At 37.9% G+C, this 21532-nt stretch overlaps 1 protein-coding gene across 4 annotated transcripts in view; it reads right to left on the bottom strand.

Moving 5' to 3' along the window:
• The window catches only part of LOC113046694 (protein TANC2-like), a 132182-nt gene that overhangs the window by 50827 nt on the left and 59823 nt on the right, over positions 1-21532 (bottom strand). Inside the window, exons 1-2 of one of the 4 annotated variants that reach the window (XM_026207600.1) lie at positions 18548-18896; positions 6844-7026 (exon numbers count right to left, since the gene is read on the bottom strand). The exons of 1 other annotated variant lie outside the window; for it this stretch is intronic. In XM_026207600.1, the coding sequence (XP_026063385.1) occupies positions 6844-6952 (109 nt within the window). In that variant the 5' untranslated portion in view covers positions 6953-7026; positions 18548-18896. Of the gene's footprint in view, positions 1-1597; positions 1730-6843; positions 7027-18547; positions 18897-21532 lie in introns of those variants that run through there. 2 more of the 4 variants (XM_026207599.1, XM_026207602.1) reach the window with 2 other exon arrangements.

Raw genomic sequence — 21532 nt, 5'->3', positions numbered from 1 at the left:
AAATCATAATTATTAGCCGTGATAATTACATAAGAAGTCATTTTCTCAGAATGCTATTAAATAGCAAGAGCTTTGATGCCCTCCTGAATGCCAAGCATTTTAACAGCACATTCAAACCTCTCTCTCACACTTGCTTGTGTGGATGCTTTTTGTGTTGGTTCGGTCACAATACACAACAGCTGGTCGGTCCACGCACCCAACAGCCGTCAGAACTCATCCGTCATGATTTGTACACTGTGATTCTATTTTAACGAAGAGTGACGGCTCATTCATGTCTCTGGTGATAAGGTGGCACCAGGGAGCAAACAGCACTCGACAACAACAGGCATCCTCTAATGATGCGGTTAAGATATGTAAAGCTTTGCACTGGAGATCAAAGCATCTTAGACCGTGTCAACGGTTGCCATGATTAGTTCCGTTTTCTATTTGATCTATGTCCATTCTATGTATATCATCATCTGTATGCAAATTCTAGTTACTTAGCAAAAGATTGCCAAAGGAAACTATAATTGTGACCTGTGTTGGCAAAATGAGTCATAATGAGTTATTTTTATCTTTTCTTTTATTGTTTGATTAACATGATAGAGACAGACAGCCTATAGTACTGTAAGTCCTACTGCACGGATCTGATATAATGTTACACAGCTGATGTTTTAACCCAACAGTTCCACAAATGTACACATATGAAATAACTAGTCTACATAAATACTGCAATTCTGTGTATACCGTATGTGTATGAATCAGAATCGCATCTTTATGAGTGTGATTCAGTCAGCGGTGGTGCGAGAAACAAGCAGAGAAAAAGGTACTCCTCGTACAAATAAAGATCATTTTAGATGTTTAATTACTACTAGGAGCATTGGGATCGCTAGACGAGGGCTAATTTGTGTGAAACACTGAAATTCGATTGCTTTTTCTTTTTTGTCTGTGTTTCAAAAATAGCCAGCATGGATCACAATTTAACATTTTTCGAAAAAATTGTGAGTGGTGTCCAAGTTACTAGTTACTGGGGTTATATTATTATGCAAAGCCATAGAGTTTCATGGAGGAACTGCAAGGAGTATGTGAGCTGATGAAACTTACAAAATATAATAATAATTAAAAAGCACAATAAATACAATTTAGTCGAAAATCTAAAAATAAAACACTTATTTAAAAAATAAAATTGTTTACCTGCATGTACTGTAATATGACTATTAACTCACATCAGAGAACTGTGAACATAAATGTGTAGATAAATAACTGAAATATTCATTTAAAAACGCACTGGTGCTTCAAGCAAATATATTAGGTCAATCCATAAAATATCAATGGAATATTTTAGTCCATTTCAGCATCTTCCAGGTGAAAACTACATGTAACAAAGCTAAATATTGGCACACACCCAGCCACACAAGTTGAGGAATCATTCACGACCGTCTCACAAACAACACGGGATGAGTTACGCGCCAAAGTTGAAAACTTTTGGAGTCGTTCAAACCACCAACCCTAAGAATGAGCAATAGAAACAGTGATGCTTGACAAAACAAGTCCATCCGAACCAACGAGAACAAGTGTAAGTGACAATCAGAGACAAGAAGATTGGCAAAGTCCTCACCGCTTTCATCCAAAAACAGATCTCGCCTCGTCCCTCCTCACAACCAGATCAAATCCAACTCCACATGTTCTCTGGGTTTCAAGCAAACTGCTGCTGATCTGAAGCATCTACTCCAGTGATCTTGAGAAACTGATACTCAAGATGAGAGAAGAGGTGAAAGGAGAGATTTTGGAGGAGGTGGTGGGGGGGGGGGGGTAGGAGGAGCAAAAGAGAAGGTTGGAACAGGGATGGAGAGACAAACAAACAAAACAAAGAAACGTAGATCATGGCACATGTGGAAGTCACAGTGCCACCTGAGACAGGAAACGAGAAGGTGTCACGCTTCCAATGATATCCCACGTCTCTGGCTGCTTACACACTATTTCCAGCCTCCAGAGGAGAGGTGCCACAAGAAGAGCGAGAGAGTGAGAAGAATGAGAGAGAGTGACGAGGACAACAGTGAGCCCAGGGAGACACGTCACTCATTCAGAGATGGGGTGGTCATGACAATGTGCCGCTTAAAGCATCGGAGGTGGAGTCTCACTATATGAGATACTAACACACATATGAATGAATGCTCCCTTCTCCATCTGTAATAGGAATTATTTGGGAACTCCTCGTGATATCCATTTGTGGACAGATACAAAGCTCATTTTAAGTTACTGAACTGAGAGGCTCAAGACCCAAACGTCAGCCAATCAGAACAGCCCAAAAGATGTAAGGACTCATTTGAATATGAGAGTGTCAGATGCACACACACAAACACACTTAGTCAGACCAGCTTATTAACACACGGAGTGTAAAAACCAGTGCATATTTTCTAGCTTTCACACTCCGTCCACTCTTTACTGTCATATGTCCCAGTCAAAGTAATAATTTTCAATGCAACACAACAATCAACATTCATTTTTTTAAATCACCGACCCAGTCATTTAACCATTTAAGTCGTAAAAAAACAGCTCTTAGATAAAATGTTGCAATAAAGAAATTAGTTTAAATTCACCAATTTATTCTCATGTATCTATTTGTTCTTCCTTCCACTCCTTTATCTGTTTGGTTCCTGCGAAACATTTATTATTATTATTATTATTATTATTATTATTATTATTATCTATGTTGAAAACAGTTGTGCTGCTTAGTATGTTTGTGCAAAATGTGATAATGTGAGAACTATATATTATATAACAATATAATATTTTGCAATATTATAAATGTCATACATTTGCTGTCACTTTTGACACTTCCAATGCATTCTGGCAATAAATGAAAAAAAATAAAATAATTTTTTTTTTAATTTAAATAAAAACACAAACTTACTGACCCCAACTTTTTTAACAGCAGTGTATTCACTCACTCACTCACTCTTCAGTGCATCTGCTCACTCTTTTATTCAACAATCTATCCACTCAATCATCCATTTATCCCATCAGTACACCAATACACTCACTCACACATCTGATCTATTATCTATTAATTCTAGAATTTATCCATTCGATGCACTATTTATTTAATCCATTGTCTCCTCCATCCATCCACTGACTAAGAAAACATTTAATGCAAATAATCTGAAACAGGAAGCCTAGAATTCACATATAATACAAGCCACAGTTATGCTTTAACTAGAAAAAATGCAGGTTTAACAGATTGTACCAAAGTTGGCAAAAGGTCACGTCCCTTATTTATTAGGGGAGGCTAATAAGCAGTAAGAGTATGTGTGTGTGCATGTTTACCTGTATGCAATTTAAACCCCTCAGAATGCTGGTGATTAATGTGATTGCACTGGTTACGATGGCTGGGGAGGTCAAAGGTCATTGTTCAGTCAGTGGGACGGAAACAGTTGCTTGGCAGTGATTGCCATCATTAGGGTGGAAATGTAGATTCCACTTCCAGGAACTCATTCTGACCAACAACAACAAAAAAATGGGGGCAGGAAAAATCCCTGAAATGTTTCAACTGGAGAATAACTCCAATGCGGGTTACCAAGACTATCCATCTGGACTGCCATGAGATCATGAGACCAGCTCGAGTCTCCCTCCAGCTCCATCAGTAATTGCAGCTTAAGTCATTCAAGACAAAGACACTAGATTTTATCTTAAGCCCATTAAACTGTAGAGCACAAGCGTGGGGTACTTTTTTTTTGGGGGGAGGGGGGGATCAGGACGGCTGTGCAAACACACACACACACACACACATCAGTATGAAATAAGAGCAAACCTCTAATAGCCAGTACAAATCTAATGGACAAGAATACAGTTTTACCCCGCTGCCTTAAAGGAGTAGTTCACCCCCTCATTTAATCACCCTTATCTCATTTCAAGCCTGCAGGACCTTCTTTAGTGGAACACCAAGAATGAATCTTTAAATACAATCCTTGCCATCTTTTTAACACGAACTAAGACTATGTTGCGGTACAATACAATATACTTTATTGTCTCCTTATAGAAGTTTTTATGTCCATACAGTAGGGGTGTGCCGGTTTCAGAATTGGTGATGACGGTTATGACGTGAGTCAAATGTGACGGTTCATAACATAACCGTCGGGGGGTGGGGTGGGGGGGGGGGGGTTAGTGGATCTACCGTAGAGTCAATTGGTTGTTCTTGGAGATAGCGGGTTAACTCCGTGTCAGCGCGCGCTCTGATCGGTAAAGGGGCAGAGATTTCACTCCTCCATTTATTAAGGAGATCGGTCACAAAACTCATCATCCGAGCCAACGTTTTTTGAGCAAATTTCAAAGCCGCATCCGCCCGCCATCCACTGATTGTTTTGCGGTCTATGGCCATGCAATGCTTTGCTGATGCGAGTCGCAAAAAAAATGCCATTGTCTGTTCTAGAAAGGATGCAGCAAAGATATTTAATGCTAATGTATGAGGCATAGGCCTACGCTGAGTTTCATTTACGATGAGATGAGCTCTAGTGCAGTGCAAGTGAACGCGGCGCGCTGGTGCTTCCATGTCGGTTATCATTGTCTGCTATTTGCTTTTTATTTATTAAAATACATGCAATTGGTTGATGAAACATTTATTAAAATTAAGACAAAATTTGTACAAAACGAAATTCGTTTTTAAGAAAGGTTTTCTACAAAGCAAAATTTTATGAAGTGGTAAATATCATGTCTGACGATTTACAAAACTTCATTAAGTGGTAAAAACCATGTCTCCCGATATATTGCGCATCTTATGATCCTATCTAAAAAATGTTTGTAAAAAATATTTTAATGACACGGTTTTGGCGGTTATAGAGTTCTAATGACGGTGTTCAACTATAACCGCCGGTCTCACAGTTATATACTAAGCGTCACACCCCTACCATACAGTGGAAGTCAATGGGCACCAGTGTTCTTCAAAATATCATCTTGTGTGCTCCATCAAAGTAAGTCAAATATGACTGCAATGAAATGAGTAAATATTGACAGAATATCAATTTTGGAGAGAACCATCCTTTAATGATTAATCCAAGAATTGGACTGACCAGGTTCACAATGATACACAATGTTTAATAGTCTGAGGCCCCGTCCACACGGAAAAGGAGCTTACCCTAATCCGATCATTTTTTTCCTTGTCTCAAGAAATATCCGCATCCACACGAAACCGCAAAATGATGTAGTATACATGCCAGACCAGTATGTGGCGCTGTAATTCTGCCACAGAGATACACTGCAATACATTTATTAATCTTTGTTAATGTCAGTTAATAAAAAGACAATCGCTCCGTATTTGTTCATGTTTTTGTTGCTGTTACGTGACGTAGAAGTGTCTAACTAGGGGGGAGACGTGGGCTGATGACGTAATAATTTCTGAAAATATACGCATTAGCCGTCCAGACGAAAACGCAAAGACAGCGTTATCAAATTTATCCACTCTGGGACCCGGTTTCAAAAAATAGCGGTTTCACCTGATGAAAACGCCGGATCAGTGTGGACGAAACGCCTATCCGATAAACAATTTGTGCGTATTCACAGAAACGCGTCTCCGTGTGGACGGGGCCTTATTTTGCTGAATAACAAATTCATTTCACACAAAGCACTATAGTATAAGAGTGGAAGAGTAATACAATATAACAATATATCATACCATACTGTAGATATTGTACGTATATCAAGCAGTCAGGAGAATTAAATGAAATATTAAATGAAGATTATCGTGGAAGGAAAACGGTCAGTGAGCCAATGTTCGGTGTAGCACTTGGCTGGATGAACAATACAGGACACGGCAAGAGAAGGAAATCACACTCTCCGTGCTGTCCTGCTTCCAGGAGAGTGTGGCTGAAAACAAGTCATTGTGTTGGGAAGGAGCTTCCGCGGACAGGACTGGACGGGACGCGCTCACTGGAACAACTCGGAAATGATAAAAGCAGGAAAAACAATGTGTGGATGGAAAAGCTACTGGCGGTGATCCAGGCTCACGGGGGGAGATGGAGCAGCCGGGGAAGTTAAAGAGAGGATACAAACAAAAACATGAACTCAGTTCACTAAGTAAATCCTATTTCTAATCTTTCACCACTTTACTTTAGAGCAGGAAAGCACAGAAAGGCAGGAACAAATAGAGGGAGAAAAAAAGGGTCAGTGGCCATATATATATAAAAAAAGGGCATGCTTGCTAAGGCTGCAAAGGGAAGCAAGAGGGCACACTGAAAACTGAACGGGACAATTTCATATATTTTATAGAGATTTCTCCCGGCCTTTATTCTCTGTAATAATAGACAAGAAACAACAGAAATGTTTTCAGCTTACTGTCTGACTGAATACAGTGTTGCTGAACTGCAACTGACAGCATTTGCTGAAAACAACATGACACTCTCTGAGGAGGCGATTAGCATTTCTGAAACATTAACAGAGTACTAACAGTCCTTCAGCTGAACTACTTCTCCGCAGAGAGAAAAAAAGCAAGAAGGAAAACTGAAGGATGAAAAGAATATAATTAGTGCACCCTTGTGGCTGCTAACAGAAGTGCAGTGTCAACGATAAAAGCATCACAAAGTACGGTCCTTACACAGACAGACAGACAGTCAGATACTTTGAATGTACATTTTTAACACTAATTAACATGTAAATTGACATATCTAAAAATAACACACTGATACTTGTTTACCTCTCAAACACACACACACACACAAACTCTTTCACACTCTCCCTGTGTGTAAGGTGGAGGCATTTGTGCTCTCAGTAGGAGTTCTGGCATTCAGCTGGAGTGTTTGGGATGGGAAACAGGAGGTGGTTCTCGGTGACACACACACACACACACACACACACACACACAAGCAGTGTTACCTGGCAGTCTCTTGAGCGGCTGGAGACGCATGTTGAGGGCCTGGTGGGACAGCAGAGGGGACGAGGGGAGAGAGCGCGACACGCCCTCCATGATCCGAATGTGCTGCATGCCCTCGGTCACCGGGAGAGGAGGGACGGCGTAATCCCCCTCGAACACACACTCGCCCTCCACAGAGTCACTGCCTGCAGAGACACAGAAAGAGATGGAGTCCCGAATGAAGCCAACATTCTAATTCTTCATGTTAGCAAGATACGTCTAACAGACCAATCATACGAGCACAAAGAAGGCTCATTTGCATACTGGAGTCACAAGCGCGCACAGTTAGTCAGTTCAGCTTATTAACACCCCTCTATCAGTGCTCCTGAAAATACGACACCTCTTTAGATTTAGAAACAGAGCGAAGATGGACAGCAAGAAAGAAAGACGCCTGTAGCCATGTGAGGGGACATCACAAACACTGATACACTTTTGCTATTTTGATTCTGTGCTAGTTTGGTTAGCAAGATTTTTTTCAAACTACCTCTGCCATGACAGCAGAAGAATGTGACAATAAAATACATTTTTGCTAACCTTGCTGGTAATTCAACAACAAAGCACAGGGTTTATTTCAGACTTCAGAACTGATTTGACATAAATATGCCAAGTGCTCAGGGAAGGAAGCAAACTCAAAGCATCAACTGGAAATTGATGATGCAGATGAGCAACAGGAATCATGACTCATCGGTGAAAGTTGTAGAATGACAGATTGACGACTGAACAGACCAAATGAAGTCAGCAACATTATTCAAGGGATTCACGATTTGAGTCTGATTGCTTTTCGAGCTGTTCAGAATTTCTTTTTGATGCAGACCGATTTGTTTAGTGCACCGTATTGTTTGATTTAGGGCTGAAATGAAATAAAAAAAAATCAAATAAAGTGAAAAGATAAGAAACACAATAAAATAAAATAAAAAATTAAGAAATAAAATAAAGCAATTAAAGATAACAATGACTATTTTCTATTTTGACATATGTTAAAATTAATTTTATTCCTGTGAATCTGTTAGTAGCCATTACTTCAGTTTTCGGTGTCACATGATCCTTTAGAAACACTTTATGATGATGATTGGTGATCAAGAAACACTCATTACTATGATCAATGCTGAAAACAGTCATGCTGCTATTTGTGTGAACTGTGGTGAACTTTTGTTTTCTTTTTTTTTTGATGATGATGATTTATTCTTTGATAAATAGAAAGTTCAAAAGAAGAACATTTATTTGAAATAGAAATCTCTTGTAACCTAAATCTTTACTGTCCTTTTTGATCAATTTAATGTGTCCTTCCTAAAAAAAAAGAATAAGAAAAAAAGTAATAAATATTAATGAAAGTATTAATTTTGTTCTAGAGATCTCATTGAAAACTGTAACTGAATAAATCAAAATGAATAAATGCCAACTTCTGTATATAAGATGACAGTGAAGAAGCCCATTACAATGCAGTGTGTCTTATTTGTGCCTGCATTAAAAACACCACCATGGGTCTTTCATTAACTACCAATTCAACTCCAAATTTGATTTGTCGCAGCAGGAGGAGGCTGGAGTGCATTTAATCACACACATGTGACTCTCATCAGACCTGTGAGATCAGAGCGATGTGAAAAACACTGCGAGTCTCACTCTAGTATGCTTCCAGTATTTACTATTCACAGAGCCCAGTAAACTTACCATGTTTGTGTTTGTGTGTGTGTGTGTGTGTGTGTGTTTGCACTGCTGGGGTTGGGTGGGGTCTGGACTCTGCTGATGTCAAGCAATCTCTGTTCTCTCTCTCTCTCTCTCTCTCTCTCTCTCACTACAGATTCCTCAACCCATATTCTCCTCCATCCTTCAGCCCCACCCAACATCCTCATCATACACTCACTCTCATGCATTTCACATCGGATCATTTCTCCCATTTCCTCTCTCACAGCACTTCAGCATCTTTGCCACAGCATTTGATCAAATAAAACACAAGTGTGCAGATTTCCAGCTCTCCAGACATCACACTCGAACGAAAACGTCCAAATAAATGCTGTGTAGGCCAGACTTGAATCTAAAGCATCAGAACCACACCCAAAAAATGTAATCTCATCATTATTCTCCGTCCTGAAATGGGGCAGTTTCATGATGCAAGACTCCTCCGGGACTCTCTAAACACTCTCACATTCGCTCCGTCCTCAGCAGAAGAGGAATAAATCTCCTTCAGAGACACGACGAGCTGTCAGATGCGCAATCGCTCATTGTGTCTCCCTGAATTCGGAGCTACTGCAGTGCAGGACGTGGACTGAAGCGAAATGCTTTTACACAAGCAGACGGCAAGAGAGCCGAGGCAGAGCGAGCAGATCGAACCCTCGGGCGTTAATCATCACACTCTCTCCGCTTCAGTGCGGCAGAATGAATGAAAGCCAGGGACTACAATGAACAAGCAGACTCCCAATCAACAGAAACGTAGTGTGTCTGGTTTCTGCATGAGATTGTTTGAGGAGTTTTCTGTTCTGTCTGAATTGGCAGTGTGTGTCCACTGCAGCTATAGGCTGCGTCATAGGATGGCGTCAGACAGGAAGAGGCCATGTTGTGCCCAGTCTGGCCACAGTGACAGATGGCACAGACAGGAAAAGAGGATAAGAGAGGAGAGACTGATGAATGAAGCACCCACACATACAGACAACACCGACACACACTTCACGTGTCACTGTAGTTGTGGTATGTTTCAGTTCACTAACACTATACTATAGTTCCACTATACTGCCGCCCCACAAGGTGACTGAGGAAGGAAATGGATAGAATGACACCAAACAAAACATGCATGTCTACGCTAAAAGCACACTGAAATTCAATGTAATGCACATTCAGTTGACAGCCATCATTTTCGCTGCACTGCAAAGCACTTTAAACAGTGTGTTTTATACTGTATGTTTGGGTCAAGTGAGAAACCTGATTTTGGTGGTCACATCAATTTAAATTAACCAAAGAGATTTCATATACATCTAAGAATTATTTTATAGACATACAGTAGAAAGCACAGTACATTTCTTTTAGTTGAAAAATTATTTTATTTGAAAAATTAACATTGAGTTTAAAAACCATAAAATATTTAAATGATTATTTATTTTTATTAAATTAATTTAATAAAATGTATTCTTTAGAATTCTTAAAAAACATGCATGTTTTTATAGACATAATATTATAAAAAACTATTTATTCAGAAAATTAATGTTAAAATCATTTTATAAATAAAATACATTATTTTCATTTATAAAGATTTTGTTACCTCTATATTTTTATTTATATATTTTCATTTTAATTGTATTTATAAATTATGTTATGCATATAATTTATTAGTTAACAAAGAAATTATTTATTATTTATTTATTTATTTGAAACATTACAATGTAAAATGTTAAAAATCATATAAATGTTCAAATTAATTTGACAAAAAATAAGCATAAATGGTTCAGGCATGTTTTGTATAAATACTTCTAAATGCATACATTTGTATAAATTCTATATAATTTTTTTTTTACGTTTTTACATGCACAAATATGTATAAATAAAAAAACTGTATATTATTCATTTTTTTATTAATGAAAAATATGAAATGCATTTTATTTTTACATCATTTTACATCTATTTTTAAATAATAAACATAAAGAGCAGTTCTTAAGAAGGTGGAAATGTGAGGATATTTCAGGTACAAAACCCAAATTCAGATTTTACAAAAAGGGATGTAAATGATCAGCAAATCATTCTTGTCTCAGCTCTACAGATGGACAGGAATTCGTTAAATTCCCCAATTTTTGACATTTTATAAACATGTACTCTTATGAAAGGCTAGGAATATTAAGCAATGCCTTAATTGTGAGGTTTTGTTGGTTTCTGATTAGTCTGCAGAGTGATCAGCAGACACCTGCTCTTATGAGCATCTCAGGGGTCCGTCTCACTTCTCTCATGTCCCATGACCGTGGTGGGATTGAGAGCCATGGGGGGGGGGGATGCTGTGTCACAGAGATGACACTCTGAGGAGTACTGGGCCTTCGATGAGGAAAAGCAGCACAAACCGTGCACACATCAGAAAAGAGGATTTACACAAGATGAAAGAAATCCAAGTGGGAGAGAGGTGAAGAGGAGGAACAGGCTTAAAGGTGTGAGAAAGAGAGAGAGAGAGAGAGAGCAGGAGCTTATATTCACCCCTCACTGAAGGATGGGGAGGGTTGGATGGCAGCGGGTGGAGAAGGACCTGCTTACTGTTAAGAAGAAAGGAAGAACAGTAAGTGTATTATAACATCACACTCACATAGCCTTTACGTCCAACCAGTGTGTTTAAAATTATTCTACTGCTTTATAAAGGCTCTCAGCATCTCAGCATCACATGTTTGGTGAAAATGTAAGGCAGCACAGAAAGTCTGCTAAAACTGGGATTTGAAACTGAGTTGCCAAGGCAACATAAATTGCTAAGCATCACCAGAGATGATGCTACAGTCGGATACACTCAATGGATGACTAATTGAGAGAGCCACTTCCAATAATTAGCTATCAATTTACTCATTTAAAGCAATTCAAATAAACAAAATAAATAGACAAATTAAAATGGGTTATTAAAATGGGTTATTAAATTCATATTTAATATCATATATATATATATATATATATATATATATATATATATACACACACATTTTACAAATACATTTTTTTTGTTTATTATAATTTTTTTTCATTTTTTTTTTCTACAACTAAAATACAAATAACAACTGCATGCAGTAAATTCATCAATAAACCAAATGAATAATATATCTAATAATATCTAAAAATATATTGATGTAAAATGAATGTTTAAAATGCAATTAACTCCATAAATTAATTCATTAATATAACGGACTAAATTATAAATTGACTTTTAAAATTATTTAGTTTAATTATCATCTAAATGGCAGTTAAATGTAACATTAAAACATTTTTATTCATGTATTACATTAATAAAGCAGGTTTAAATGCAAAAAAACAAATTGTAATTGCTAATAAAAATGCAAATTTTATGTTTACGTTTACATTGAATGTAATGTTACATTTAACCACATTTAAACAGTCATACTTTCCATTCATTTATAAACTAATGAATATCCACCTTTATATTTCCCTTAAGAGTAGACATGGCCGTTTTTAAATTGAATGTGTCTGGACACTTCCAGCTACTTTTATCTGTACAAAACAGCTTGCTTTGCTGCTTGCAAACTGGTGTATCTTTCCATATTATTTTAAAGTATTATATTAATTAGAAGCACACACTGGTTTGTAGTGCAAACAGTTTTACTATTTACTGCGCTTTGTTATTCTTCACTTAAATCCCTACAGCAGCTAATAAACCAGAAGTCTCACACATTCACAGAATACTATTTATTTGTCAGTTTGAACAGTAGTTTATTGGCGTTTATTTTCTTAATTTATAATTGAATTCATTATAAGTGGCAGTTCTAGTCCCTCGCAGTTATATGTGGAGACATGAAGCAAAAAAAACAAAAAAAAAACAGGTTTTAGGTGACAGCTGCCTATGTAGAGAGCAAGGCTGTCTAGCTTTTTGGCTGTCAGATTAAGCTCTTTTTACTCTCTTGAAACCACTTCCAAGATGTCTGCTTTAACTTGAAAACCCTCTGGTTAAATTTGCAAACTGCAAATGGAAAAGTGACTCTTAAGTAAAGAAGTAAATCATTCCTGTGAATCGTATACTGTACAGCCATAAAGCCCCTTATCAGAGAGCACACATTGAGGGGTAAAAGAACAACACCGATTGGGAGCTAATCAGTGCATACTGCAGATTCTCTTGTACTTTATTACACGAGTATTTTTACAGCCTCTCGGCGAACACACACATCCGTTATGAGCTGATATGAGCCCAGTGGGAGCCAGAGAGCTGCTCTCTTATTCATGTAGGCTGATAGCAGAACCTGAGCCCGGATCGGCCCAGTGCCCTTGAGCCTGGAACAGAACCATCTCTCGTCATCCAACCGCACACTGACAGAGCCTGGAAATAATCCCACAGATACCGACAGAGACAACAGGATCATTTCCCACAAATCCCCACTGAGAGCTTTGTTGTCCTGCGTGAAACGAATATCATCAGGAGCTTCATTTTATGTTCTTAAGATCACACGTCACGCGGTTCGACAAGAGCGTGTGCAAAACATGTCAAATCACAGACCCTTTGTGTTGTCTCCGTGACCTTTGCTGGCATTTTAATCGTCACGATCAGAACGGTGGCGCTCATGTGGCCGATGCAGGTTTGAGTCTGGCTCCTAATATTTCCTCAAGTACATGCAATCATTTCCTGTCTTACTACTCTGCTTTCAAAAGGAATCAAATGCACTGTTTGGATAGGATTTATTTTGTAAACAACCTCTGAGTTACAATTATTAACACAGGACATCTTTGGTTTCATGTACTGGGATTGGCAGGATTAGACATAAAATATTAATATTATGTATGCACAGTAGTTAAGGGAAGGAATAGATTTGGATGGAGTCAAAATTACATCCAAAGCAAGTTCTGTGAATAAATAAATAAACATTTGTCGTCTATAAATGAAATACTTTTATTCCGCCAGTTTGCATGAAATTGATCAAAAAATGAGAGCATTTTTAAATGCATCAACAACAACAAACATATATTTCAAATAAATGCTGTTCTTTTGAACTTTTTATTCATTAAAGAATCCTGAAAAAAAGTATCATGGTTCAGAAAATTTTGAAATTAAAAATACAGCACAAGTGTTTTTAACACTGATTAAAATAAGAAGTAAATCAGCACATTGGAATGATTTCTAAAGGATCATGTGACACTGAAGACTGGAGTAATGATGCTGACAGTTCAGGAGGAAATCATATTTATAAAAATATATTAAAATAGAAAAAAAAAGTTATTTTAAATTATAATAATATTTCACAATATTCGTTTCTGCTGTATTTTTAATCAAATAAATGCAGTCTTTGTCAGAATAAGAGAGTACAGCACTTTAAAAATAAAATAAAATAAAATAACCAACCCCTTACTATTGAATTCTAGTGTATACACAAAACTAGCAAATAACCACCCACAAACTAACCCACAATCCCATTCATCAGTGGATCTGATCCAAAACAATTCCCATTCTGACGCTGCATCTCTTAGCCAGTAAACAGCATGTATTCCTCCTCCAGGTCCTTCCCACTCTACATGGCATTTTACCAATAAGGTCATAAAATGATGCAGAATTTCTCTCAGCAAGCTAAAGAATTAGCAACCATCGGTGCCGTCCTTTAGCATCTCATTCTGGCTCTCTAAATATTCTTTGACCTGTAGAACAAAGGTTTCAGGTGATCTAAACTGACACTCTCCACAGAAAGCCTTCCCGTGGCCACCCAGCAGCTGCCGCCGAACGCACACATAACCGCGGACAGGCGCTGTGTGTTGTGCTTGGATGGCAGAGAGCCATCGCTCCATATGGTGGCCCAGTTCCACCGCGACACTAGGGACGTTCCTCGTACTCCAGGACCTTCGGCCCGTCCTCCACATACTACCTTCATCCATTAACTCAACCGTGCACATTTCTTCATTCACCCATTTGCTGTTCACATCACATCATCCCTTTTTCACGACTTCGGTAAAGATCCAATTGAGATGTTTCGTAAGTGACAACATATATGAAATGAGAAAGAAGTATAAAAGATCGATGTGCATTAGAGTTGAGTGAGAGCTGAGCGGCTATAAACCACCGAGATTCAACATGATCTATTTCAAAGACTCCTCACACCAGCGTTTCAGACATCTCACATCCTCTATTAGGATTCAGATTCTTCCCCACTTTGATCCTCCTAATGAGACTGCCATTTAGAGCTGACCTCACAAAAGCTTTTACCTGCTTTTTAGAGCTGTGTGCTCTATTGCTCATACTTCGGGAATACGTTTAACTTCTGCACCATTTGTGCTATACACAAGTGTCCCTTTTGCTTAAGGAAATGTGTGTTATTACTTTTCTAAGTAACAAACACTGTTAAAAAGTTTGGGGTTATTATGTTGTTGTTGTTGTTTTTTTAAAGAAATTAATACTTGTATTCAGTTAGGATGCATTCAATTGATACAAAAATGTTTCAAAAGGTACTCAATACATGCAGCAAGATATTTTAAAAATGATCCATGGTGTTATTATAGTAAAAGAGTAGTAACCATATTTTTTTTGGCAAATTTATTACCATTTATATAATCAGTTTTACAGCAAAACCCTTGGTTAACCTATGGTTAGTGTAGCAAAGTCATGGTTAATTTTGATAAGGGTTAATCCACCTGCTTTAAAATGTGGTTAATGATTATGGTCAAATATTACAATAAGGCTCTATTTATTAAAGTTATTTAAAATAAATTAGTTGTACAATACTTCTGCATCATCTAGGTCATCTTAAATGTTAATTTTAAAACAGTAGTAAACTCACTTGTGAACTAACATGAATGAACAATATTTTATATTAAGTAACATAAGATGAATAAAATGCTGTAAGAAATATAAGGCTCATTTTTAGATAATGCTAGCTAATGCATTAAATAATGTGAACAAATTAGACGGCATTGTAAAGTACTACTATAATTATTTTAGGAATTAAGCAGACTGAAATTACTGTTGAAATACTCTCCATCCTTGAATTGGATCAAACACATTTTTCATTCAGACAAAATAGCAAATGGTGTTACTGAAATGTTTTTTAATAATAATCCCCCCAGATTTGTATTATGCTTGACCAGACACACTTTCTTAGATTGGTGGATGTTCACTCCTCATTGAAAGATGTGAGCATGGGTTCAGGCATTCACAGTGGACTCACAAGTGTACTGCAAAAGTAAGTGTGTGTGTATCTAGAAATGCGATCCTCGGGTGTAGTCTGCCACTGATGAATAATTTAGTCTTTTCTCTGGTCTCACACAGACTTCTGCAGAAGAGATATTGGAAGAGTCAAATAGATATCCCTCTCTTTTTCTGTTTTCACTCTCTCTCATTTCAGTCGAGGCGGTCTACATCCAAACGGACCCCTTATCTGGCGGTTACTAGTCAGGCCCAGCTGCCCGCTGCACATCAAAGTTAACTCCACCAATCTACAGAAACACCACCAGCCAGGAAACCATCCGGCCCTGTCCTGTTAGTACAGCTGTGTAGCTAAAAGAAATCATATTTTGCAGACAATATTAAATCTCTATCTCAGTACATGTCTCTCTGAGGGATTTTTAGTCAAACAAAACTCAAATGGCTAAATCCAAAATGTTTAAATGCAATTTAAAATGCAGTAAAATACAGTGAGAATAAAAATAAAAATCCAGTTGATTATGATGATCAAATTGATTTCTTTTTGAATTATGCACAACTATAACAATAAATAAATGTATATATCTTTAATTAAATAAGCTGTAGTTCTTAAAACCGCCACATGGAGACTTCAATAGACATTTTTAGCAAATCAATTTTAAATCTATTGACTGAATTGGGCTGTTTGGGGCCATTTACAAAAATGAATTTAACTCCTGTCACATTTTTGCAACGGAATTTAAAACTTAAAATGATTAAATCTTGAAAAACTTGTTAATTTGTAAAATTGTTTCTTGGTGGTCTCATACCAACAAGTAAAAATTGTTTATTGACGCGGTTTTTGAGAAGCTTACATCCAAATAAAAATCATCCATTTGCAATATTTACAATGCTGCTCACAAACGTCATAATAACATCACTCAGCTCTACCTGATAAAGTTACTTTTAAAAACACCATTACTAAGATTCAACTATATTCAAAGTTATACGTCACATCTATGAAAATTATGAGCGTAAGAAAGCATATAACACCATACATTTATGGTCAGACTCTATAATGTCGCTCAAATAAGACGAAGAGGTCTAAAGATGCCAAACAATGAACTACTTAAATGCAATATAGAAGCCAATGAAAGACTCGTCATAACACTGTTATATTACAATGCAGAGTCCTTCAGAGCTCTCAGTGAGTTTTATGGATGAACGAACTGTAAGACTCAACCTTGTCTGATCTGACTAGCAACAGCCGTGATAAATCCCGTACATACGCTGTGTCAGCACAACCTAGCTTAACCCAGCCCTGTGAGACAAGGTGGAAAGAGAGGCAGAGAGGAAGAAAAAGAGAGCGAAAGCATGTAGGCACCACATAATCCTACGCACTTAACCCACCTCACTTATCTCAGTGGGAAAACTGATTCGTGGTGAGGCTGAAATGTTATAGCAACATATCTTCAGCCCTGGACTGCTAATATTGCCTTTAATGGCAGAGTCTCCCCTGTCTTATTTTGATTTAGCTAACTAAATCTATATTTACTGACAACAAAAGCCATTTAGATGAATGCTCTAAACAGCGTGAAAAGTTTACGCTTGATATTTCATCGCTAAAACCTGCATCTTATTCACTAACTACCCATGAGTCCGTTTAACCAGGCACTAAACTGTGAGTTTATTAAAACTAAGTCATTACCATTCTTTTCAGTGCAAGCATGCCACCTTTTATGCAGTTTTTTTTTTTTGGCACGCCAAACTACAACCTACTTTATAGAAAAATTCGGTGAGCTAAGCTTAAAGCTTAGCTTAAAAGAAAGTAGCTAAACTTCGAGATCGAACGAAAAGTATTTAATGGAGAAATAACGGTGTAAAATAATATGTTCTTTGTGTAGTATAAATGAAATCCGGATATATTATATTTGTTCTGTTGGCACTGTCATGTGTCTTACATAATTAGTTACGATCAGGCCACGAGAGAGAAGTCAAAACTGGCAAATGAATGCACACTTCAGAATCTCAGCGGAAGAGCACTTTTCGCCTACTGTTGATGAATATGAATACTATGACTTCAGACATGCTACTCTTTTAACTTACTGTTATTTGCCTATTGTACAGTAGGGAAGTGGGCATATTCAGACACAGAATACCAAATTTGCATGCACTGTTCCCTGTAGCGACGCTGTACATTCCCTCCAAAGTATGCCGGATTGCTGTTATCTGCAACCTAGCACAAAAAAAAAAAAGACTAGCAAACAATCTTGCACTGAAGTTACGTTTAATACAGATAATGGTGCCAGATTTGTGCAGTTCACCTGATTGCGCTGTAACTAGTAAGTAAACGCCAGTTTTAGCTGGCTCTATTGGTTTCCCTTGAAATGTTCTGTGCTATCCCAATCACCAAGTTCTGGCTTACATCCCACACTTGGAAACATCCAGCACACCACCAATCTGTACTTTGCAAAATGCCCCGGAGGACACAGAAGAGTGCTTTAAACTAGCGAAGAAAGGATTTGTGCTTCCCTCAACCACAAAGGAAGAGAAGAGGCACTAGAGGCGTCTTTCAAACGCACGCAGAGAAATGCAGATTACAGATCCAGGCACATACTGTACGCACATATACTAGAGATCCTCTCGCTCTGCTGACACCACTGAGTGGGCGAGGAATACTGATAGGGAGGGATCATGTAGGTGACTATGTGATTGTGTGTGGGTCTGTTTGCCCACAGCAGTGTAGGTGTTAATATTTCAATGATTAAGTGACTGAATGTGTTAGTGTATGTGTGCCAGAGATTTGGCTTCTGATTTAAGGAAATTAAGTATTCTAATGTGTGCTGTTATAAGCTCATTCGGTGATCAATTACCAAAATCATACTCACATGCCGTCAAGGAAGCCACACAGGTGGGAAAGTCAGACACCTCAGTGAGACCCGAATCATCGCTCTTGTGGGATGACAGATGGGAGATGTAGTCATCAGAGTTTCTGCTCCCCTTTGATTCAATGAAGGACCCAAGATGGCATCAAGTCCTCTGGGATCTTCAAGTTGTCCAAATCTATCAGGATATTTGTGCCGGGCAAAGAAAATTCCTTTGAGCTTAGAAGGAGCCTGTTGCTAAAGGTCGCCTATCCGGACGAGCCCCCAAAATCTGTCAGCACCACCCGAAAACCTCAGGACCTTGTAGCTCACCTCTGTCCGCTCAAAGAATCCACATCCCAACCCAGTCAAATCCAGATACATGGTAAATAATTGAAGACTGTATGGGAGTCCAGGTTAATAAAAAAAGAAGAAGAGAATAAAAAAATGAGAAAAGGACAGGAAAAATGCTCAGACGAGTGATGCTTAGAAGAGAGAGAGTTATCTGCAGTCTTGAGGGCGACTGCCAGGTACTGGCGCATGCGCCAAGATCGTACATCTCCCCCCGATACACACACACAAATGTTCAGTCATCAACGAGGCGGACAGACGCACCCTCCTCCTCCTCCTCTTTTCTCTTTTTCTCCCACTCAATAGCAGCTATTCAGCTGTATCTCTCAAACTTTTTCTCTCTGTTCAGATTCTCTTAACCTCTTGTGTGTTCTGCCTGTTGTGTTCAAAAGAGTCCCTACACTATTTTTTTTTTTCAAATTCTTGTATAAAACATGATGCCCTTGTTCGAAGAGACAGCAAAATTCGGGAAATTCAGATCTGACTCAAATCGGTTTGTTCAACCTTTTCAGCAACCCAGTTTATACATATATACACATGAATAGAATAACAGATAAATAATATAATGAATAAGCCCATGACTAGCATTGAGAGGATTTTTGAACAAAAAGATACATCCAAGTACAGAAACCCACAAACAAGCAACTTATTGTATTATTGTACACAAAAAATAAGTAAAATATCTGATAGAAAATAAACTGAAATGAAATCATACAAATGGACAGAGACGCACACACAAAATGCATACAGTATTCTACAGCACAGTATCATGTTTTACAGTACGTGGCTGTCCATCCTTAACTGATAGTTGTGAAAAGGCCATTGTATATTTGAACTTGAGAGCTGGATTATAAAACATCTTTGCCAGCCAGCATTCAAAGGGCCAGAGAATAGATTCGGCTGAAACTGCTGTTGAGGTATTTATTCTGTCTAGTGTTCATGTTCCTCTGAGTGGACAGAAGTGTTGCAGTCACTGCGCCACTGATAAGGACAAAGTGCTTAACTACAGTGAATATGTGGGTGTCTTTTAACCGCTATACTGTGGTTAAAAATTTGTCCCTAAAGAATAAGTTAAATCTGGCAAAACCATAAACACTTCCACATTTAGTAAAGACTGGATAAGGAGCACATCCCAAATGTGACCTGTTGGTGTGCCTCCATGAACAAGGCTGGGAAACACCGGGGTTAAGTCTACATTACTCATAATTAGCTGAATATTAAAACAATGAAAAAGTTACATTATATTTCCCAATTTACATAGCTGAAAGTTAATGCAGGTTCATGTGTGTGAGTGAGTGAGATGGAAACATTTACATTCTACCTTCTACGCAGACTGTCAACATAAACTATACTGAAAAAAGTATATACACCCTTTCTAATTAGCAGGTTTAGCTATTCCAGTAAAAAAACATTCATACCTAAACACACGCACACACACATAAATACATAAAAGACTTGCATGCACACATGAAGGTACAACAAGCAAACATGTACATACATGCACACAGACAAGACACTACAATCATTCAAATATGCACAATGGTTTCACTGTTAAAACGGTTTGTCCTCAAGTTAAAAGATTTAAGGGTATCTAGATCCAACAAAGAGCCAATGTACTCAAAAAGACATACTGAAATGATTTAATAATGAAAGTTATTATTAAAGCAACTGAAACAAATACCACAACTGCATATGTGTCTTGACTTCTCTGGCTCAATGTAGCAATCTCCAGCCCAAACATGTGTGTCTGATTCAGTGGTGTAATATAGGGCATGAGATAAGAATGTCAAAGAGGCCATCACCCCCAAAGAACCGGATACGTTTCTTTTTTTCTCCAATACTTTCCTTAGAATCAAGAACCGTATCTATTGGAGACTCCCTAAAATAAAGGCCTACAGAGGAGCACTTCCATGATAACATGTTCTTCTGGAGGGAGTCATTGATGGATGAGGGGCTCTCAATGATCCTCCAGCAAAGTCCAGATGAAACTGATGGACCTTTATGGAAAGACCAACAAATAGGTAACCAAAGTATAGCCAAATCTTGCTGCACAGGGTATTCCTGATGGTCCATTCTGGACTATTCCAGTAGGGCCATGAGCTTCATGGATCTGCCAGAATGTAACAATAAAATTGGAGTATTAGGAGACATTAAAAGCTGATTAAGAGTTACAGTCTGTTGCTTATCAGACTGAAAGCATGCTGAAGCGATCCCCAGCACATCTACCAATCAACCGCTTTTGTTCTTTTCACAAATCCCCAACAACCAAACTACACTACATGTAAAACCCCCAAATTTATGAGGTGAGACTAAAACAGATCTTTCTTTAGAGAACCAGTCTAGGGATATGAACGGTTTTTGCATCTTGAGGGGCAATAAATATAACTTTAATGGTAACATAAGCATGTAAAATTGCAACATGCACTTATAATAAAACAGAATATTATCTTGCATTGTTGTGGACTGGTAAGAACTCCTCCTTATTAATAGAGCCCATTTGGCATGCAGTTCACCCTGAGTTGGGCCAAGGGCCAGTTTCTATCAGCAAGAAAGGACAGCGACATTTGAGTAGAGTTGCTGAGCTACAGGAAAGTGGATAATGAGAGGAAATTTGACAGAAATAAAGGGGCTATGCAGTATTTTTTTAAATTATTAGGA

Source organism: Carassius auratus, chromosome 28 (assembly GCF_003368295.1).
Source record: "Carassius auratus strain Wakin chromosome 28, ASM336829v1, whole genome shotgun sequence".
Taxonomy (NCBI): Eukaryota; Metazoa; Chordata; class Actinopteri; order Cypriniformes; family Cyprinidae; genus Carassius; species Carassius auratus.
This window is presented reverse-complemented; position numbering and strand designations above follow the sequence as displayed.